Below are 24,535 nucleotides of genomic sequence, written 5' to 3'. Positions count from 1 at the left end.
TAAAGCTACAATGAGTGGCATAGTATTAAATAGTGTACTGGAAATGAAATGAGCATTTGGCATCATTGGCTCGGAGGCCCCTTATGGGGCAGGTCCGGCCGCCACGGTGCAGGTCTTATTACATTCAATGCCACATTGGGCAACCTGCACGCTGGATGGGGATGAAATGATTATGAACACAACACAACATCCAGTCCCTGAGTGGAGAAAATCCCCAACCCAGCTGGGAATCGAACCCAGGCCCCTTAGGATGGCAGTCCGTCACGCTGACCATTCAGCTATCGGGGCGAACAATAGTGTACTATTGTGGATATGTTTTTAAAAAAATCCATGTGGGTCTGAGAGATATAGTTCATGCGTTCTAGAGTAAGAACATTATTTATCATTTCTCCCGTTGCTATATGTATGTTTGGACTGATTACAATACCATTCCCAAAGAAAAAACTAATTCTGCTTGTTGTATGTTAGGCAGACAGTCACTGGCATTTATGAGGAACAATAGCGGATCTAAGATTGAGTCTTGTGGAAGCCCATAAGTGCCTTCTCCTCAGACAGAAGAATCTCCCCTGCTTAAATTGGCTGTATTATTAAGTATAACTGTCTGCATTCTTTTAATTACATGTGACATACATTGGTTTTGCTATACCATCACTTACATAAGACTTCAGTTTGTCCAGGAGAATATTATGAGTCACACAGTCAGATGCATTAGATAGGTCGCAGAAAATGCCAGCCGGTGATATTTTTTTATTCATTACTTGTAAAATTTGGTGAGTGAATGTGCAAATGTCATTCTCAGTTGTGCAATTCTTCAAAAATCCAAACTGTGATTTACTGAGGATATTATTGTTGTTCAGGTGAGATACTATTCTAAAATATGTGACATTCTCAAAAATTTTGGAAAATGATGTGAGTAGAAAATAGGTTTGTAGTTAACTGACATATTTCAAATCTTCTTCTGGACGGGTTTAAGAATGACATGTATCAATCTCTCAGGGGAATATATCCTGAGTTATTCGTGCATTACATATTTCAGAGTAGACAGTGCTTATTACATTCTGTTTGGTTCTCTGATGGAATCTCCATCAAATCCAGATGACCATTTATTTGTAGAGAATATATAATTTTCTTCACTTCAGAAGGAGAAGTGGGTGAGACATCTGTATGGTTGAATTTTAAGTAAGCTGCGTGCTCAAAATATTCTTTTCATTTTCCTCTTGGACTTTTTGTCCCTATACTTTTTCCACATTTAAAAATGATTATTAAACATATCTTCTACCTGTAACTGATCATTTATTGCCCTCCAATTTAAATTAATAGTGATGTTGTCATGTTCAGTGGTTTGTTGTCGTCCTATTGTCAATCTCCATCTCTCTTTATTCATCCATTAACAATATACATTGTATGGATGTAGTCAATTACAATATAGTTTTTTATCTGCAGTTTGTTTCAAAAACTTGGATAATAAATACAGATATTTTGTATCAGTATATATAAATAATATTACTTTTCCATATTCAGATATTTTTCAATGCTATCAATCTATGTGTTAGTAAAAATTGTTTAAGATCTACCTTGAATCTATAAAATTCTTTAATTTTCTTTATTGTAGAAGGCAATGCACTAAAAAGTATTTTGGGCTGTTTGTTTACACTTTTTTGGTAGAGTGCTCCTTTGTGGGTGTCTCTGTGAAAATCATCCCTGTTCCTTGTTTCATGGTTATGAACCTGATTATTTAATGTTAAAAATTCCTGGCGAGTTTTCAGAAAGCATACACATTCATAGATGTATAAACTACGAAGAGTCATTATTTTAAATTGTTTTACTACACTCCATATAGCCTTAAAGTCTGTTGTCAGAACTACTTATTGCTGACATAATGTACATATTCCTTGATTTTTAATAACTGTTCTTAGTAATGTTGAATAGTTTTTGTAGTGTGCAACTGCAGGATCTTTACTTCTTCTTGCTGACAAATACAATTACCTTTTCCTTTCATGTTGTTGTGGTCTTCAATCCAGTGACTGGTTTGATGCAGCTCTCCATGCTACTCTATCCTGTACGTGCCTCTTCATCTCTGAGTAACTACTGCAACCTACATCCTTCTGAATCTGCAAACTGTATTCAACTCTTGGTCCCTCTAAAATAATTTTTACCCCCCCCCCCCTTCCTGCCACCCCCCCCCCCCTCCCATGCTTCCCTCCAGTACTAAATTGGTGATCCCTTGATGCCCTCATAATGTGTCCTACCAACAGACCCCTTCTTCTAGTGAGGTTGTGCCACAAATTTGTCTTCTCCCCAATTCTATTCAGTGTCTCCTCATTAGTTATGTGATCTACCCATCTAAGAGTGTGGTTTGAAAAATTCTTGGAATCACCACGAGAGGTCAACGCTAGCGTAACCAGTTGCTCATGTGATATTCATGGGAATGTTGCCTGTAAACATGTGCCATGTCAGTGCTCATGGAAGAGAGCTATGGCAGTGACATGGCTCTGTTGTTGTTCCTGTGTAGTGATTTGCGAAGATGGAAAAAAATAAAGATTCAAGCAGTCATTAAATACTTTGTAAAGAAAGGTATGAAAATTCATGCCAATTTCCAGAATACACTGGCGGACTCTGCTCCTTCATATTCAACTGTTGCCAGGCAGACAAATGAATTTAAATTTGGTCGGGAGAGCTTCGATGATGCTCCTGCCCGCATCTCGTGGTCGTGCGGTAGCGTTCTCGCTTCCCACGCCCGGGTTCCCGGGTTCGATTCCCGGCGGGGTCAGGGATTTTCTCTGCCTCGTGATGGCTGGGTGTTGTGTGCTGTCCTTAGGTTAGTTAGGTTTAACTAGTTCTAAGTTCTAGGTGACTGATGACCTCAGCAGTTGAGTCGCATAGTGCTCAGAGCCATTCGATGATGCTCCATGCATCGTTCAGCCAAGGTGTGTCACTAGTCCAGAAATCATTGCAAAAGTGGACAAAATGGTAATGGAGGATTGCCAATTGAAAGAGTTAGAAATTTCTCACACTTGCCAGATGTCATCTGAAAGGGTATATCACATTTTAACTGAAGAATTAGAAATGAAAAAATTATCTGCAAGATGGGTGCTGCAACTCTTGACACACATATGCCATCATCATGGCAAAATTACATGAACTAAGTTATGAATTGTTGCCATACCCACATTATTCACCTGATATGGCTCCGTCAGATTTCCATCTCTTCCCAAAACTGAAAATTATTCTTGGTGGATGAAGATTCACTTCAAACAAAGAACTGATAGCCGGAGTTGACAACTATTTTGCAGGCCTGGAGGAAGCTCATTTTCAAGATGGGATCAAGGCACTGGAACATCATTGGACCAAGTGCATTACTCTACAAGGAGACTAATTGAAAAATAAAAAAATGTGTCAGTGATGTAAGTACTTATTTTCTATTCCATTCCGAGAAGTTTTCAAACCACCCTCATAATCTTCAGCATTCCTCTGCAGCACCACATTTCGAAATCTTCAATTCTCTTCTTATGTAAACTGTTTATCATCCATCTTTCACTTCCATACATGGCTACAATCCATACAAATACGTTCAGAAAGGACTTCCTGATACTTAAATCTAGACTCAACATTAACAAATTTCTCTTCTTCAGAATCGCTTTTCTTGCCATTGCCTGTTTACATTTTATATCCTCCCTACTTTTACCGTCATCAGTTATTTTGCTGCCCAAATAGCAAACCTCATCTAGTACTTTAAGTGTCTCATTCCCAAATCTAATACCCTCAGCATCGCCTGATTTAAACTGACTACATTCCATTATTATCATTTTGCTTTTGTTGATATTCATTTTATATCCTCCTTTCAAGACGCTGTCCATTCCATTCAACTGCTGTTCCAAGTCCTTTGCTGCCTCTGATAGAATTACAATGTCATCAGTGAACCTCAAAATTCTCCCTGGAATTTAATTCCTACTCCAAATTTTTCTATTTTTCCTTTACTGCATGCTCAATATACAGATTGAGTAATATCGGGTTAGGCTACAACCCTGTCTCACTCCCTTCTCAACCAGTGCTTCCCTTTCATGCCCCTTGACTCTTGTAACTGCCATCTGGTTTCTCTACAAATTGTAAATAGACTTTCACTCCCTGTACTTTACCCTTGACACCTTTAGAATTTGAAAGAGAGTATTCCAGCCAGTGTTGTCAAAACCTTTCTCTAAGTCTACAAATGCTATAAACATAGGTTTGCCTTTCCTTAACCTATCTTATAAGATAAGTTGTAGGGTCAGTATTGCCTCACGTGTTCCTAAACTTCTCCGGAATCCAAACTGATCTTCCCCTAGTTTGGCTTCTATCAGTTTTCCCATTCTTCTGTAAAGGATTCATGTTAGTATTTTGCAGCTGTAATGTATTAAACTGATAGTTCAGTAATATTCACACCTGTCAGCAGCAGTTTTCTTTGGAACTGGAGTGATCATATTCTTCTTGAAGTCTGAAAGTATTTCGCCTGTCTCATACATCTTGCTCACCAGATGGAAGAGTTTTGTCATGGCTGGATCTCTCAAGGCTATCAGTAGCTCTAATGGAATGTTTTCTACTCCCGGGGCCATATTTCAACTTAGATCTTTCACTGCTTTGTCATATTCTTCACACAGTATCATATCTCCTTCTCATCTTCATCTACGTCCTCTTCCATCTATATACTCCTTCCACCTTTCTGCTTTCCTTTCTTTATGTAAAACTGGTTTTTCATTTAAGCTATTGATATTCATACAGGTGGTTCTCTTTTCTCCAAACGTCTCTTTAACTTTCCTGTAGGCAGCATCTATTTTACCCCTAGTGATATGTTTCTACATCCTTACATTTGTCCTCTAGTCATTCCTGCTTAGCCATTTTGCACTTCCTGTTGATCTCATTTTTTAGATGTTTGTATTCCTTTTCACCTGCTTCATTTATTGTGTTTTTATATTTTCTCCTTTCATCAACTGAATTCAATATCTCTCATGTTACCCAAGGATCTCAACAAGCCTTTGTCTTTTTATCTGCTTGATCCCCTGCTGCCTTCACTATTTCATCTTTCAATGCTACCCATTCTTCTTCTACTGTATTCCACTCCCCTTTTCTTGTCAACCATTTCCTAATGCTGCTTCTGAAACTCTCTACAACCACTGGTTCTTCCAGTTTATCCAGGTTCCATCGCCTTAACTTCCTGCCTTTTTGCAGTTCCTTCAGTTTCAATCTGCAGTTCATTGCCAATAAATTGTGGTCAGAATCCACATCTGCCCCTGAAAATGTCTTACAATTGGAAACCTTGTTCCAAAATCTCTTTCTTATCATGTCCTTAATGTATTTGAAACCTTCTGGTGACTCCAGGTCTCTTTCACATTTACAACCCTCTTTCTTGATTCTTAAACCAAGCGTTAGCCATGATTAAATTAAGCTCTGTGCATAATTCTACCAGGTGGCTCCCTCTTTCATTCCTTCCTCCAGATCATATTCACCTACTACTTTTCCTTCTCTTCCTTTTCATACTATTGAATTCCAGTTCCCCATGACTATTAAATTTTCATCTCCCTTAACTATGTGAATAATTTCTTTTATCTCATCATACATTTCCTCAATCTTCTTCTCATCTCTGTATCTACTTGGCATATAAACTTGTACTATTGTGGTATTCATGTCTATCTCAGCTACAATAATGCATTCACTATGCTGTTCATAGTAGCTAATCTGCATTCCTGTTTTCTTATTCATTATTCAACCTACTCTTGCATTATCCCTATCTGATTTTGTATTTATAACCCTGTATTCACCTGACCAGAAGTCCTGTTCCTCCTCCCACTGAACTTCACTAATTCCCACTATATCTAACTTTAATCTATCAATTTCCCTTTTTAAATTTTCTAACCTAGCTGCCCGATTAAGGCATCTGACAGTCCATGCTCCAATGTGTAGAACGCCAGCTTTGTTTCTCCTGATAACGACATCCTCCTGAGTAGTCCCTGCCCAGAGATCCCAATGGGGGACTTTTGCCTCCAGAATATTTTACCTAAGAGGATACCATCATCATTTAACCATTCAGTAGAGCTGCACGCCCTCAGGAAAAGTTACCACTGTAATTTCCCCTTGATGTCAGCTGTTCACAGTATCAGCACTGCAAGGCCATTTTGGTTGATGTTACAAGGCCAAATCGGTCAATGATCAAGACTGTTGTCCCTGAAACTACTGAAAAGGTTGCTGCCCCTCTTCAGGAACCATACATTTGTCTGGCTCTCGACAGATACCCTTCCATTGTGGTTGTACCTAGGGTGCGGCTATCTGTATTGCTGAGGCATGCAAGCCTCTCCACCAGCGGCAAGGTCTATGGTTCATGGAGGGTTTCCTTTCATATGATACTTTAATCCTACCAGTGATCCATGGTTTTTATATGACTGTTTAATGTCCTTTCTGATTAGCTTATGCGGAAACCTATTTTCAAACTCTGATTTGAATGTATCATGGAATAGATTAAATTTTATGTCAGCATTTTGTTCATTATAAATTTCATGTCAGCATTTGGTTCATTATAAATTTCATCCCAGATCATCTCTTGTAAACTATACTTAAAAATGTTCATCCTGAAATCATTAATTATTCCAACTGATTTCCACTGAGGAGTATCTATACCACAAGGCATTCCTCATTTATCCTAATGGACTGTGCATCATGACAAAAGAGAACATTTGTTACTGGGTGTACTGTTATTTTCTTGTTTTGAGATTCAGAAAAGAGAGCACTATCAATCTGAGTCCTGTTGTCAGTATCCATCAGTGATGAAAAATTAATTGTTGAGATCAAATTTTAAGGTCCAAGAAAGGTTTTAGGTGATATTTCCTATCACAGTGCTTTAGAAAATCTACACTGAAATTGCTGCTTGCTGCTGTGTGACATATAGCATAGTAGGGAATCCATATTCTTCATAAGGAGATCAAAATTTCTGAGAAGGGATCTATTACTGTTAGAATTAAAAGTAAACTATTTTTCACCATTAATTCACAAGCACACACTTTTGTGCACTGATTACTACAATGTTTCAATGTTTCTAAATTTGTGCTCTATCTAAATGTATATAACAACTCTTTTGCACATGTTAACTCTTCATCAGTAAGGTACTGAACTGTAATCTTTTATAGTTAACTTCTCTCACCCTGTGGTTGTGTGGTGCTCAGATAGGTGCTGGATATCTGTCTTTTCAGAGCTCTCTAAATTATCCAAACAGACAAGAAGCTCAATTAGCTTATGACTCAGTCCTGTAATATTCTGATGAAATAATGTAACCTTACTTTTCTTTGCATTCTTAACCATTTTGCGGGGTTCTTATGTTATTTGAACTTATTTCACAACAGGGTGCCTGATTTCTGACTCTAACCCCCTCTGGTGCCACTAACCACAGGGATCTTGCTTTGTGTGATGACCTCCCATATATTTTCTGCAGGAAGAGGAGCCAACCTGTCTTTCTCCCCCTTATTCAAGTGTAGCTCATCTATAAAGGAGACCACAAGTAGAACACATTCTTGAGTACTAATCAAATGTTTGGTATCCACACAAGGTTGGAAATGAAGACATCAAAGAAAATCACAGGCATGCTGCTAGATTTATTATCAGTAGGTTTGATTAACGTATGAGTATTACAGAAATGCTCCATAAACTCAAATGGGAATCACAGGTGGGATGATGACCTTCTTTTTGCAAAACACCATTGAGAAAGTTTAGAGAACCAGCATTTGTGGCTGACTCCAGAACAGTTTCTTACATTCACCAGTGTAAATTTTGTGTAAGGACCAGAAAGAAAAGATAAGAGAAATCAGAACTTATATGGAGACGTAGAGACACCATTTTTTCTTCACTCCATTTATGAGTGGAACAGGAGAGGAAATAACTGGTCATGGTACAAGATACCCTCATCTGTGCAACATACAATGGGTTATGGAGTATGATGCAGATGTAGCTGTAGATGTCAAGGTTCTAGTCATTGGTGTTTGATCTTCAGTCCAAAGACTGGTTTGATGCAGCTCTATATGTTAGTCTATTTCATGTAAGTTTTTTCACACCTGTAAAACTAATGCTACCTGCATCCACTGGAATGTGCTTACTGATGTCAAGCTTTGGTCTCCATCTACAGTTTAAAGACCTTCCCCCTCCTCCCCAGAAACACACTTCTTTTCACTTCCAAATTGACTAAATTTGATGTCTCCCCAATTCACTTTAGTATATCTTCATTAGTTATCCAGTTTACCCATCTAATCTTAATCATACTTCTGTAAAAACACCATATTTCAAAATTTCTATTCTCTTCTTATCTGTTTATCATTCATGTTTCACATTCATATTCAATTATTCTTCCAACATATACTTTCAGAAATTTAAAAAATGGCTTCGTACACTTAATTTTATTTTATCATTTATTCAGGTTTCTATCACAGTTGCATACAATTACTTGATTGTGACTAGTCTTCAATGTTAATGTCCATTTTGAAACCATTTCCTGCATTCCAAATATTCATTAGAGTATAATTCCACTGATACGAGACACCTTCATGGATCAGATCTGTATGGTAAATGTGGTATGACCATAATACAGAAGTGGTACATTCAAGAGGCTATGAGGGTGTGCTGAAAACGAATGCCTCCAATTTTTTATGTGAAAAGAGTTAAAACTTTGCAGTTAAAACAAACATTATTAACATTCTACATCTTTATTCTTCATGTCTACTCGTTTGCAGTCCTCTGCTGCTAGAGGGCTCTGAATTGTAGCATGTAACATGGCAATGTGCAACATAATATGTCAGTCTATGAGAAACAGCAGGCTATAATCAAGTTTCAATTTCAAAGAGTTCATCCACACATGAAGCACCCCTCTGCTTCACTATGACAATGCCAGACTATATGTGTGTGCTGTGATCCGATTTTCCAAAACTTAAAGAATATCTACAATGACTTTACTTTGATAGTGATGAAACTGTGCATGCAGAGATAAGTTTATGGCTCTGTCAACAATGTCAAACATTCTACAGTGACAGTATCAACAAACTGGTGTCTCATTGGGATAAATGTGCTTGTCACCAGAGTGACTATGTTGAGAAAAACAAATGTGTAGACATGAAGAATAAAGATGTAGACTGTTAATAACATTAGTTTTATTTAAAAAGCTTTAAGACTTTTCACATACAAACTTTGGAGGCATTACTTTTCAGCACACCCTGATAGTTCATACTGGAGGTCAGAACTAGAGCTATTTGTATTGTTGAACAGACGATTATTTTGTGAAAAATTTTACACTACGAAAAATAAAGTGTAATCGAAACCAAAATGAGCATTTGAATCAAAGTTTGCAAATCCAGATTGTTACACCTTCACCACTTGTCCACTGGACTTTCTCATCATAGAACTGCAGTTATCAGGACTTAAATGACACACAAACCTTTTATATGAATTTTACTGTTCTACTAGATATATAAGTTTATAGTTTGTAGCAAAGTTGTGACTGGATGTATGTCCCAAACAACAAAAAATAAAATAAGTGAGCTACTTAACTGTCAAAGTTACAAGCCTAGTACTACTCAAAAGTCATGAACCAGTGCTTCAAACTGCTAGTTCAAAATGTAACCAAAACACAGCAAAGTCAAAAATGGTGGACTAATAAGTAACATAACAAACAGCTTCTCACAACTAACTGACGTACCCGCCTGTTACTCCATGCTCATAATTAATCAGTCATGTGAGCCTCTGACTCCACCAATAAAACATGTTTGAGAAGACTCAAAGAACAGTCATTAGCTGCCTGGTCACCAAAGCTATGATTATATACCTTAACAAAATCTATGCCTCTCATATTGATATTGTCTGCTGAAGGGGATACAAAACAAATTTTCCCATAACTACAGAGCCTCAAGCTAAAGACAAAACTAGATGATTCTTTTTCTGATGAAGAACATGTGTTTAAAACTTTATATAAATCTGTGACCCACAATTGCTTTATGACATGCAAAATGTTTTCTTTAGTCTCAGAAAAACAATAACTTTAGTTAATATTTTATTGTTATTGCAGATATTTTATCATCATAAAAAGCAACTAACTTGATTAATAATTTGGTAAGAATGTTATTTTTAAAAATGTACATCTTATGTAAAATAAAATTTGAAGTCTTATGAATGTGAGCTATAGATAGCTCACAGAACAAAAGGAAAAACTAGGAAGTTAATAACAAATAAAATCATGGCTAACAGTGTGTGTGCTATGAAGAGTTTAAAACATTGGAGACATGATATGATGGCTCTTAATTAACAAAATGTTTTGTTTTAACTAAATTTCAGTAGCATCTGGTGCCATAATAAAATAATATCTCTGCAAGCATTGATAAATTCCCTTTTGTTTTTCAAGATTTTTTCCCAATTTGCAAGAAAATTTGATTATTATGTTAGAACATTTTAATCCTTCACAGCTGAGGGAAGAATATGAAATTCCTCCTACACAGACACATTATATTTTGTCTCATCTAATCGCTCACCATCGCTATGAGCTCTGGGTGACTGCAGCTACAGTGGTAGGAGAGAGTGACGCCAGTCTGCATGTAGTACAAATACCAACAGAACAAGTTCCAGCAAGGATTGCATCATTTGGAACCCATATGATGGCAGCCAGAGGAGAACAACTTGCTCTGCCCTGCATCACTGTTGGGCAACCCCATCCTAGTACAATATGGAGTAAGGGGTTAGTAAAATTCATTGCTTACTTCTGTGACTTACATCATAATTTATGAAATTTTTTATAAAGAAGTTATTTTACTTTTAGGAAAACTTGCTTAAAATTTTAAAGAGAGGTCAGAACTGGTTTCTTTGCTGTGAATCTCTCACAAGTTGTTTCCTTACAGCAGTCTTACAGGTAATAGAATAGTGTGATGAGTTTGAAATGAGGAATACCAAACATTAATTTTTTTAATGAGCTACTGTGGAATTGTATGAAGGTTAGAGAAAAATAATAGCCTGCAGGTAATGTTATAGGGTATGGCTAGAATACACACAGCATAAAAATAATAATAAAATAGTGATATAGAATTGCTGGTCAATAATTATCTCTAGGTGGCAAAAAAATTAGCATTGTCGAGATACACATGTATAAGTACATGACACTAGCCTAGCATTTGGAAGTATTAATTCCTCCTTCAAGGAGGAGTGAGGGATAGGCCAGGAAATGATAAAAACGAAGAGATCACTCAGACTCCAGGATGAGAGGTACCAATTGTATAATAATAATAATAATAACTGACAATGACTGAAGTTATTACATAAACCTAGTTGGTTAATATGAAGATAAAAAATAATGAGGGGAAGAGCAGTGTGAAGAAAATAATCTCCAAAGGGAAATTTCACTTGTGTGAAAATAAAACAATAGTCATTACAAGCCATCACCAGTCTTCAACATGTAGACAAAAGCTGATTCAAACACGAATTTTATGATCCACAAATTCTTTTGTCCATCACATAAGAGGAAAGACCAGTAGAAACTGAGACAATTTGAGGATTAGGGTAAGTGTACCATGGGTGCCCATGTTAAGAATGAGAAGGAAATCAGCAATGAAAAGAGTTTCGTATTCCATACTCCCATCTTCCATAATCATTCTAATACTGTCCTATAGTTAACAGTTTCAAAGTGACATCTGCAAATGACTGTGCTTTTGTTGATCTCCAAGCACAGGCTATTGTCCAAACATACTTGTATGGGTATCTGTCCCATATCCACTACACATATTTTATGTTCTTCTTAATGCTACCATCATCTATATTAGCATTCCCCACACAGTCTGTTCACTACCAATTCTGTGTCATCTCATTGTCATTGCAGGCTTGTACCACAGAAAGCAAGGAGAGGATGTTATTTGGTGGCCAGTATCCTCTTTCTATAACACAAACTGTATGCATATATTAACTAGGCTCTTTATTCATAAGAACAGAAAATTACTTAACTCAAGATAGTCCACCTCTTGTGGTACAAGCCCTCTGTAATAGACCACATTAATCTCACTGCTGGTGAAGTACAAGTCCACTATGTACACTACTCTGGTCACTATGTGCTGCCTGCGACTGTCTGCAGCTGCAAGTGATTGGGCTGTGACTGATGTCTCAGTGACTCACTGGATGACAGACTGAAACTGACTGTCCCTCCAGTCTGTGGTGGCGATCCAAATACTGGTGGCCGAGAGGAGGTTGGTGGCGCATTTCTTGTGAGTCTGCCTTTGGCCTCTATTGATCGTCTCGCAACCTCTTTGCCGACTGGTGTGCTGGCACCAGTTTAATTAACTTATGCCTGAAATGAAACCTGTTATCTCCATTTCCACATGGAAAATGATGAGGCAATGAATGAATGAAAAAACATCATGGCAGTCTTGCACTTGTTACCTATTTGGCATTATATTTCCTTATCCTTGCTCTCAAACTTTTTTGACATTACATTGGTAATCAGGTGGAATTTTTCTGTTTTACCTTGATGACACTTTTTCTTCATTGTCCCGACAGTTTAGTGGACCTTGATCCCTGTAATTATCGAAATTTCCATGATAGAGTTCTGCATTTCTTTCTCTATTTTTGTGATGATTAAGATTTTCTGTTCAGTTAATTCACTTTGATGAAGTTTAAGATAAATTTCTTCAGTACCAAGGTGCAGCATTAATGCTAACATTTTACACATGAAAATACATAGCTTCAGTACCGAAATGTCTAGTAATTCTTTTTCTTTCATGGTGTCCCCTAAATAAATCTTCCTTTTTCAGTATTAGTTGATGAATTCTTTGATTGTAGCATCCTGGTGTGAATAAGTAGCTGGCATCAGTAACAATGACTTAACTGCTCAGTGTACATTTTTCAACCAGTGTTTCTTTAAGAATGCAGACAAATGGTCTACAACTTCTAATGTGAAGCTCCTCAAAGGCTTTTCCTGGTTATGCCCAACACAAAACTTGATTTTATTCTTGTCAGACGATTTCCTTGGAAATGAATTCCTGTATTTTTGTACATACAAATAGGACACATGCATCCATATAAACTGAATGATAGGAAACAACATGTGTTTAATAGTTGTATACCAGCTTGTTTTTAGTGTGAACAATAAAATCACTTCAGTGAGTGTGTAACAATGATGGTAATTCTTGGATGGAACAATTCATAAAATAAGGGAAAGGCAACCACTCACCTATAGCAGACTGATGCATGGAGCACAGAAAAACATAACAGAAAATATCATTTGCAATAGCTTTTGAGCACTAGTTCTTTTTCCAACAACAGCACGCACATTCACACCAAAGTCTTGGCCAAAGTAGCAGCTACAGTAAACACAGAGAAAGCCCACTGCAAATGTGGCTCAAATGCCGATGACAGTTTTAACAAAGCAGTGTGGCTCTGCACCCAGAAAACCTTCATAAATCATTTTTCCTTTCTTTCAGAATTACTCAGATTTCTTCATGTAACTTCTCCTTATTCTTTTACATTTGCCAGTACACATTTTTGTACTAATTGCTCACATTTCAACCACTTTGTTCTCAAGTGTATTCATTTAACTTGAGCAGATTAGGGCCTTTAGGCCCTCTCTTATGTTGGTCCAGGTTTCACACATACAGTGCATTTTTAAATCATACAATATTATGAAAAGGAATTTCATAATATTGTTACAGCCCATCCTGGATTTTTGATTGTTTGATTTTTAAATCATAGTTACCCAAGGAAAAAAACAATAATCTGATTTATGTAATAAAAATTATCTGGATGTATTTATAGAGAACGTGAATAAATGATACTGACTATGAACTAATATACACTCCTGGAAATTGAAATAAGAACACCGTGAATTCATTGTCCCAGGAAGGGGAAACTTTATTGACACATTCCTGGGGTCAGATACATCACATGATCACACTGACAGAACCACAGGCACATAGACACAGGCAACAGAGCATGCACAATGTCGGCACTAGTACAGTGTATATCCACCTTTCGCAGCAATGCAGGCTGCTATTCTCCCATGGAGACGATCGTAGAGATGCTGGATGTAGTCCTGTGGAACGGCTTGCCATGCCATATCCACCTGGCGCCTCAGTTGGACCAGCGTTCGTGCTGGACGTGCAGACCGCGTGAGACGACGCTTCATCCGATCCCAAACATGCTCAATGGGGGACAGATCCGGAGATCTTGCTGGCCAGGGTAGTTGACTTACACCTTCTAGAGCACGTTGGGTGGCACGGGATACATGCGGACGTGCATTGTCTTGTTGGAACAGCAAGTTCCCTTGCCGGTCTAGGAATGGTAGAACGATGGGTTCGATGACGGTTTGGACGTACCGTGCACTATTCAGTGTCCCCTCGACGATCACCAGTGGTGTACGGCCAGTGTAGGAGATCGCTCCCCACACCATGATGCCGGGTGTTGGCCCTGTGTGCCTCGGTCGTATGCAGTCCTGATTGTGGCGCTCACCTACACGGCGCCAAAGACGCATACGACCTTCATTGGCACCAAGGCAGAAGCGACTCTCATCGCTGAAGACGACACGTCTCCATTCGTCCCTCCATTCACGCCTGTCGCGACACCACTGGAGGCGGGCTGCACGATGTTGGGGCGTGAGCGGAAGACGGCCTAACGGTGTGCGGGACCGTAGCCCAGCTTCATGGAGACGGTTGCGAATGGTCCTCGCCGATACCCCAGGAGCAACAGTGTCCCTAATTTGCTGGGAAGTGGCGGTTCGGTCCCCTACGGCACTGCGTAGGATCCTACGGTCTTGGCGTGCATCCGTGCGTCGCTGCGGTCCGGTCCCAGGTCGACGGGCACGTGCACCTTCCGCCGACCACTGGCGACAACATCGATGTACTGTGGAGACATCACGCCCCACGTGTTGAGCAATTCGGCGGTACGTCCACCCGGCCTCCCGCATGCCCACTATACGCCCTCGCTCAAAGTCCGTCAACTACACATACGGTTCACGTCCACGCTGTCGCGGCATGCTACCAGTGTTAAAGACTGCGATGGAGCTCCGTATGCCACGGCAAACTGGCTGACACTGACGGCGGCGGTGCACAAATGCTGCGCAGCTAGCGCCATTCGACGGCCAACACCGCGATTCCTGGTGTGTCCGCTGTGCCGTGCGTGTGATCATTGCTTGTACAGCCCTCTCGCAGTGTCCGGAGCAAGTATGGTGGGTCTGACACACCGGTGTCAATGTGTTCTTTTTTCCATTCCCAGGAGTGTAGTTCATACTAGCAGGACTACTATTATTACCACTACTTCTGCTGCTATCACTAAAATACAGTAATAATAATAATAATAATAATAATAATAATAATAACAACAACAACAACAGTGATAGCAGCAGATACAAAATGTACTTACAGGCATACAAAAGTTGTTTCTCACGTAGAAAGTTCTGAGGGAAAGAACTTTATGTAGGCTGCGCTAACTGAGAGAAGGGTAACAAATGCATGTGAGGACAAGGATAGACATTATTATTACTTCAATAGATATGTCTTTGTCTTTTGAAGCTTTATATGTTATTCAGTTTTCTAATATAATGTGGGAGGACATTCCAGAGTCTGGCTCTTGCTACTGAAAAGGATTCTTAAGAAAATGGCTGATTGATGTAGTGGGACAGAAAGGATTTTTCCCTGATGAGTTAAGGTCAGTGAAAGTTATGGGAGGAGCGTAAATTGATAAGACAGAAGAAGAGATAAAAATATGGAAATCTGTTGCACATGTCTGCATATAGCTGCAATAGCTGTTATAAGAGAGTGAAAGTTGATCAAAGAGCAAAGTGCCACACATATATCATAAGTGTTTGTACAAGTCCAATTGCAGATAGGCACAACAAATAGACTGTCATAAGTAAAGCTTTTGGCCCTCATAAAAAATAAACGACACATACCCACACACACACAACACACACACACACACACACACACACACACACACACACATCTGCACACCCAAATGCAAACGCAACTGACACACACATGACTGCAGTCTCAGGCAACTGTAGCCACACTGTGAGCAGCAGCACCAGCGCATGATGGCAGTGGTGACTGGGTGGGAGTAAGGAGGAAGTTGGGGCAGGGAGGGGGAGGTATAGCAGAGTGGGTGGCGGACAGTGCAGTGCTGCTCAGGAGCACACAGGGATGAGGTGGAGAGAGCAGCTATGTGCTGGCGAGAGGTTAGATGGAGGGCAGGGAGAGGTGGGAGCAGAAGGGGGTAGCAGAAAAGGAGGGAAATAAAAAGACTGGGTGCATTAATGGAATGAGGTCTGTATAGTGCTGGAATGGCAACAGGGAGGCAAGATGGATGAGGACAATGACTAACAAAGGTTGAGGCCAAGAGGGTTACAGGAACATAGGATATATTGCAGGGAAAGTTCCCACTTGTGCAATTCAGAAAAGCTGGTGTTGGTGGGAAGGATCCATATGGCACAGGCTGTGAAGCAGTTGTTGAAATGAAGGATATCATGTTTGGCCCCATGCTCAGCAATGGGGTGGTCCATTGTTTCTTGGCCACAGTTTGTCAGTGGCCATTCATGAGGACAGATAGCTTGTTGGTTGTCGTGCCCACATAGAATGCAGCACAGTGGTTGCAGCTTAGCTTGCAGATCACATGACTGGTTTCGCAGGTAGCCCTGCCTTTGATAGGATGGGTGATGTTTGTGACCGGACTGAAGTAGGTGGTGGTGGAGGGATGTATGGGGTAGGTCTTGCATCTAAGTCTACTACTGGTGTATGAACCATGAGGTAAAGGGCTGGGAGCAGGGATTGTGTAGGGATGGATGAGTATATTGTGTAGGTTTGGTGGATGGTGGAAAACCACTGTGGGAGGGGCAGGAAGGATAGTGGGCAGGACACTTCTCATTTCAGGGCATGACAAGAGGTAGTTGAAACCCTGGGAGAGAATGTAATTCAGTTGCTCCAGTCCTGGGTGGTTCTGAGTTAAGAGGGGGATGCTCCTCTGTGGCTGGATGGTGGGATTTTGGGAGGTGGTGGGAGACTGGAAAGATAAGGCACAGGATGTTTCTTTTTGTACAAGGTTGGGAGGGTCATTATGGTCTGCGAAGGCAGCAGTGAGACCCATGGTATATTTCAAGAGGACCACTCATCACTGCAGATGCGATGACTACAAGTGGCTAGGCTGTATGGAAGGGACTTCTTGGTATAGAACGGGTGGCAGCTGTCAAAGTGGAGGTATTGCTGGTGGTTAGTATAGTTTTGATATGGACGAAGTTAGTCACTGTCCTCACCCGTCCAGCCCCCATGTTCCCATTCCAGCACTATACAGCCCTCATTCCACCATAACACCCAGTCTTACTACTTCTCTCCTTTTCCACTACCCCCTCCCCTCTCCCCCCCCCCCCCCCACCTCTCCCCTGCACTCCCACTAACCTCCCAACTGCACACAGCTGCCCTACACTCCCTCCACCTTGTCCCTGTGTGCTCCAGAGCAGCAATGCACTATCTCCCACCAAACCTCCTATACCTCCCCCCTCCCTGCCCAAGCCTTCTCCTTACCCCCACCCGATCTTATTTTTCTCAGATGCTTGCTCTTGTTGTGTTATGCAGAAAGATAGTTCACCTGTGACTTAACAATAAAAATACTACCTTTCTTTTGGTGTATCAGCTAGCTGGTTTTGAGTTCCTTGCCTCTTGCCCTTGAACATTTATTGTGCAGTATGAAATTTCTTCTTCTTGTTTTTTTTTACAATCTTATTGACCAACTAGGATCACATTAAAACTTCAGTTCCTCATCTTCCTTTGTTGTTGTTTCCTATTTTTCCAGTATTCTCTCATTTTCTCCCCATGAAGTCTCTTCCTTTCTTCTGTCCATGTTGTTCCCAATTTTTTATTTCTTCTGCTTTGAAAGCCTTCCAAATTTAGTATTTTTAATTTTAAAACAGTTTCTTTCTGCTATTTATGATTCTTTGATGTTGTTTCTTCCTAGATCCTTCCTTACTTCTGTAATCCATGCTATTTTCAGTTTCTTCTTCCAGAAATATAGGTGTATTTGTTTTGTTAGTCTATTTCCATCCATTCAGTAGAGGTGTCTGAAAAAGGCTAATCTTCATTGGGCCATTACTTCATATATTTTCTCTATATTTTTGTAGATCTACTCATTACTTCTTATTTTCCAACGATATGCAGTTTTTATTGGACCCATTATTTTTCTAATAATCCTTCTTTCCAGTACCTCTAATTTGTCCATCTTATAGTTTATCATTAGGCATTCAGATCCATATAAACATTCTGGTCATACCACTGTGGTGTAGTGTTTTAGTTTTGTTTTTCTAGATATACATTTCTTGTTGTAAATATTTTTGGTCAAACCATTTGTTAATTCTTGCATCTATTTCAGGTTTTTCTAGTCCATTCTGTTGTATAGTCTCTCCCAGATATTTAAATTTATTTACTCATTCTATTTTTACCTATTTGTGTTTCTATGAATTTTGGCGCAATGTTTGTATTTGTCATGAATTTTGTTTTTGCAGCTGAAATTTTGAGACCAGTTATGTTTGCTGTTTTTTCCAGAAGGTTTATCTGAATAACAGCTTCTGTCAGGTTTTCTGAAAGTATTTCAAAATCATCAGCAAAAATGGTTTCTTGAAATCTATAAATGACACTATTATTGGTTTGCTGGTTAACATTCTATGGCGAATTATTGACTTTAAGTTAAAAATTTGTTCTACACAGATTCTTCCTTTTCAGAAACCACACTGATATTCTCCCAGTTGTTTGTCTAAAGTATCTACCCCCCTGTTCAGGAGAATTTTTGATAATATTTTGTATGCCACTGGCAGAAGTGACCCTTCCAGAATGAGATTTTCACTCTGCAGCAGAGTGTGCGCTGGTTTGAAACTTCCTGGCAGATTAAAACTGTGTGCCAGACCGAGACTTGAACTCAGGACCTTTGCCTTTCGCGGGCAAGTGCTCTGGTCCCGAGTTCGAGTCTCGGTCCGGCACACAGTTTTAATCTGCCAGGAAGTTTCAGAAGTGACACTTCTCTATAATTATTGACATTTTGTTTGCCTTCCTTTTTATTAGTTAGTGGATTAATGCTGTTTTCCATTCAACTGGAATCTTTTCAGTTTTCCAAATGTTCTCAAGAAGCAGTTGTAGGTCCTTTATGATTTTTGGTTCTGACCACTTCAATAATTCTGATGTAATGGAGTCTTCATCACTTGCTTTATTGTTTTTGAGTGTTTTGATGGCTTCATTAATTTCTAACTCTGTTGGTGGGAAATCTTCCTCTAGATTTTGAGGTGTCACTGAAAATTCTAATTTATCTGTTGGAACTGGACAATTTAACAGCTTTTCAAAAAAATTTTCTAAAATTTCACAATTTTCTTTGTTATTTAATCCCATTTTGCCATTTTCATCTTTGAAACAAATACTTGGTGCCTGATATCCTTTAAGTATGTATTATAAGTTTGGTTTTACAGTTTATTTGGTTTTACAGTTTAGTATATTTTTTCCAGTTAATTCCTGACTTTTTTTAAATATTTGAATTTGATTTGCAAGCATGTCCCTTCCCTCATTTTTGCTTGCCTTGATTGCTTTTAACATGAGTTCCAAACCGCTCATGCTAGGTTAACAATTTATTTAAGGTTTTTGCATCTATATTGTTGAATGATGGCTGAAAGAACCTGCCTCTCTAAGTCCGCTATGTTGCAAAATTCCTGAACCACCTGCTGATTTTGTTCCTACTAAAACCATGGTGATCATTCCTGTTCTCTACTTTCTACTTTTCTTCATTCTGAATTATACATTTTTGAAGCTTGTATCTATTGTTGATTGTCTGATCAAGTTTAAGTTATAACACCATGTATTGATACCCAAAAAACTTTTCCTATAGTTACAAAGACCTGATCTGTCCCAATTCTTCATTGCAATGCAGACTTGCTATGGAGGAAGAGGAGTTTAGCGTTTAATGTCCCGTTGACAACGAGGTCATTAGAGACGGAGCACAAGCTCGGATTAGGGAAGGGTGGGGAAGGAAATCGGCCATGCCCTTTGAAAGGAACCATCCCAGCATTTGACTGAAGTGATTTAGGGAAATCATGGAAAACCTAATCTGGATGGCCAGATGCGGGTCTGAACCATTGTCCTCCCACAAAACTTGGTATGCCGCTATGCAAACTCACCAGATTTTATTGACTGCATCAATTAATCCAAAGATTGCTGTGATGGTTGAGATCCAGGTGCACGTAATGTTGTGAGGCACACCCATCTCTCACTGAGCTCCTGTCAATGAGTGTATGACAGTCTGGGATCTTCTTTACTATTATTAAACATTCATTACCAGAAAACTTGAACATTTATTCACTGGTGATATTCTTCATAGGCTTATTTAAATTACACCTGAGCAGTCCTACATGCAGCCCAATAAGAGAGCATAATATGCTGCACCAACAAGAATGTCTTGCATGTTAATGTGAATAACTGTAGCACTTCTATAGTTGGTAGTGGCTGGAGTGAGGCTCCAACATAAATATGTTAATGGCCACTTGCTACAGTGGCATGACACTATAGTTACTTTAGAACAATAATGTTCAGTATTTCAATTTTTTTAATAGTTTACATATATATGAAATGCTGACTTTGCAACTGTTTGCATGCAAATGGAATCTCAATATCTGGTGGGCCAATGTAGTAAATATATCTCATAAGGTACTGCAGTCTTTCACATGATTCCAATTCATTGACACTCTTTCTGCAGTTTGGCACCATGGTGAAATTGAATCGCAGAATCTGTTAGAACATTTTATTTCAGTTTCATAGATGGAATGCATGACGTTTATTTGGTTTTTTGTCATATAACTTTGATGTTGAAAACTTCTGAGACAGTCCATTCCACACTCTAACACATGTTAAAGCACCACCAACAACAAACAACATTATATGCACCTTGACGTTTTTCCACATCAAACACAAATGTGTAGGATTCATAAAAAATGCATCTGTATGGACACTGATTCACAGTACAGATCCACAGGCTTTAATTTGCCCAAGTGCTGCATCAGGTGAACTTAAACACAATTTCTCATGCCATAGTGGCTATACCCAGAACTTTGAGTTACCTTAAAAACTAAAATGAAGGTTACCACATGTCACAAAATACCACCCTCACATCAACTGCACCAGCTGAAACATTATTACTTTCCAATGTTCTATGTCCACATAATGACCACTAAGATATTACCAATAATAAGTGGATTCATTGGTGGTGAACTACTCTTACTCCACTGAGAAATTTCTTAGTAGAACTAGTTGAAACATATGTTATTGAGACACTGTCTGATAAGAAAAGTGAAGCACCCTGAAAGGGATGAGGAAACAAAACGAAGCTTCAAGGTTTGAGAGGGTATGTGTTGTTACTGCAATGATTACAAGCAACTTGGCAGTATGAGCCCACTTATCAGTATCATGCTGCACTCCCACTGGCCTGGACATATACACTGATTCAGCTGGGAAGGATGTCATACAGCCATTCTGTCCTCTCCTGATGCAAGCTGTTCACCACTGTTGTAGCTGGTCCTGGGGATCCTGGATACTCGCGCGGAACAAAGTTGATGTCCAAGAGTATCTCACACATTGTATTGGGGACAGTTCTGGTAACGTAGCCAACCGCTTGAGTATCTCAGCATCACACAGATAGTTTGTACAAACATGTCGTATGTGATCAAGCATTGTCCTGTTAAAAAAATGACACCACAACAGTGTCACATGAGAGGCAACACATGAGGATGCAGGATGTTTGTGGGACACCGTTGTGCCACCATAATTCTCTCAGTCACTACCAGCCATGTTCTGGTGGCAAACCCAGTGGCTACCCACACCATGACACCAGAAGTAACACCACTGTTTGTCTCCAAAATATTAGAAGAAAGCTTCCTCTCCCCAGGTTGCCAGTATACTTACCTATAATGTTCATCTGGGATAGTGCAGAACTGCACTTCATGGTTGAACACAGTACAACACCATTCATCAGTAGTCCAAGCCTTCTGGTCACATCATCAAACCAAACACTGTCATTTTGTATTGTTGTTTTGATTCCCTAGTCTAGCTGCTGCTAGTCTCCAACTACAGGTGTGGAATGACTCAGAATGTTGCAGAAAGTCCATTAATTGTTCACACTAGCAGGTGCAGATGTGAAGGGATGATGATATGCTTGGTGCACAATACAGCAACCCTACCTTACAGTGGTCAGATGTGGTTGACTGTAACCTTGGCAATGAGTAGGCCTGCCCTCATGTTCCCACGCAGTCTAGCATCAGGCCACAGTAACATCTGAATACTTCATAAATCTGGATACTGCCTGATTCAACCAGTTGGCCAAATGGAGTCCCACAGTGAGATCCTTTTGAAACTCTCTCAGGTGCTGTTATGTTGTCTCGCATGAGTACATGGCATCTCCAACTCCTGCGCAGAATCACTCAACATCTGATTAGATTAGATTAGATTTACTTTCATTCCAATTGATCCGTAGTGAGGAGGTCCTCCTGGATGTGGAACATGTCAGAAAAACAACAATACATGACAAATATTTACAACTAAAACAAATAAGCTAATGTACCATTCCACAGGTCCCAAGTGGAATGATCGTCATTTTTAATGAACACTAAGAGTCATTTTACAAATACTAATGCACTGAATTTAAAATAAAAAACGTTTTTTATTTATTTATAAGGTAATAAACATGTAATACAACTACTGTAATACTTATTTACAATGAACACATTACTGCACTGAAATGGTGCAGAAGTTAGATTATACTTACACACACACACAAATTTTCAATGAACACATTACTGCACTGAAATTGTGCAGAAGTTATGTTGTACTTATATACAAATCAGTTGGTTTTACTAAGAAATTCATCAATGGAGTAGAAGGAGTTGGCCACCAATAAATCCTTTAGGCTTCTCTTAAACTGAATTTCATTGGTTGTTAAGCTTTTTATGGCTGCTGGCAAGTTATTAAAAATGTGTGTTCCTGAATAATGCACACCTTTTTGTACAAGACTAAGTGACTTTAAATTCTTGTGAAGATTATTCTTATTTCTAGTATTGATTCCATGAATTGAGCTGTTGGTTTGAAAAAGTGATATATTTTTAATGACAAATTTCATTAAGGAATAAATATACTGGGAAGCTGTAGTTAGTATCCCTAGTTCCCTAAACAGGCTTCTGCAGGATGTTCTTGAGTTCACACCACATATAATTCTTACTGCACGTTTTTGTGCCCGGAAAACTTTAGCTTGGCTTGATGAATTACCCCAAAAAATAATCCCATATGACATTATGGAATGAAAGTAAGCATAGTATGCCAGCTTTTTCATTTTTATATCCCCTACGTCTGACAAAATTCGCATTGCAAACAGAGATTTGTTAAGACGCTTCAGCAGTTCTGTGGTGTGCTCCTCCCAATTGAATTTATTATCAAGCTGTAATCCCAAGAATTTAACACTGTCCACTTCTTCTATCTTCTTGTCATCATATGTTAGACATATACTCTTGGGACACCCCTTACAAGTTCTGAACTGCATGTAGTGTGTTTTTTCAAAGTTTAGTGACAAAGAATTGGCTAGGAACCAGTGATTAATGTCCACAAATATTTTATTGGCTGATCTTTCTAAGACTACACTTGATTTGCTATTTATTGCAATGTTTGTATCATCGGCAAACAAAACAAACTTGGCATCTGGTAATGTTACTGATGAAAGGTCATTGATATACACAAGAAAAAGTAAGGGCCCCAAAATGGAACCTTGTGGGACCCCACATGTAATTAGTTCCCAGTTGGATGATGCCTGATAGACATGTATCAAGCTCTTTCCTAATAACACCCTTTGTTTCCTGCCAGAGATATAAGATTTGAACCATTTTGCAGCATTTCCTGTTACACTATAATATTCTAGTTTACTTAAAAGGATATTGTGATTTACACAGTCAAATGCCTTTGATAGATCACAAAATATACCAGTTGCCTGCAATATTTTGTCTAATGAATTAAGCACATTTTCACTGTAAGTGAAGATAGCCTTCTCAATATCAGAACCTTTTAGAAATCCAAACTGTGACTTTGACAGTATGTTATTTGAGATAAGATGGTTATAAAGACGACGGTACATTACTTTTTCGAAAATTTTTGAGAATGCTGGTAACAGTGAAATTGGACGGAAATTTGATGCTATTTCTTTATCTCCCTTCTTAAACAGTGGCTTAACTTCAGCATATTTCAGCCATTCAGGAAATATTCCACTGATAAACGACTGGTTACACAGATAGCTTAATATGTTACTTAGCTCAGAATCACATTCTTTAATTAACTTCGTTGATATTTCATCATACCCACTAGATGTTTTTGATTTTAAAGATTTTATGATGGACATTATTTCTGTTGGGGTAGTGAGGGTCAAATTCATATTATGGAAATTACTTGAAATGTCTGGTCTAAGGTAATCCATAGCAGCATCTACCGAACCTGACAACCCCATCTTTTCAGTAACA

At 39.0% G+C, this 24,535-nt stretch overlaps 1 protein-coding gene across 2 annotated transcripts in view; it reads left to right on the top strand.

The window, feature by feature from the left end:
• LOC124777187 (Down syndrome cell adhesion molecule-like protein 1 homolog) overlaps window positions 1-24,535 on the top strand; it is a 182,000-nt gene that overhangs the window by 114,081 nt on the left and 43,384 nt on the right. For both annotated transcript variants that reach the window (XM_047252502.1, XM_047252501.1), the window contains exon 12: window positions 10,461-10,729. In XM_047252502.1, coding sequence (XP_047108458.1) covers window positions 10,461-10,729 — 269 coding nt within the window. The remainder of the gene's footprint in view (window positions 1-10,460; window positions 10,730-24,535) is intronic.

Source organism: Schistocerca piceifrons, chromosome 2 (genome assembly GCF_021461385.2).
Source record: "Schistocerca piceifrons isolate TAMUIC-IGC-003096 chromosome 2, iqSchPice1.1, whole genome shotgun sequence".
In the NCBI taxonomy this organism is placed as follows: domain Eukaryota; kingdom Metazoa; phylum Arthropoda; class Insecta; order Orthoptera; family Acrididae; genus Schistocerca; species Schistocerca piceifrons.
The sequence above is the reverse complement of the archived record's forward strand: the minus strand, read 5'-3'. Positions and strand labels throughout refer to the sequence as shown.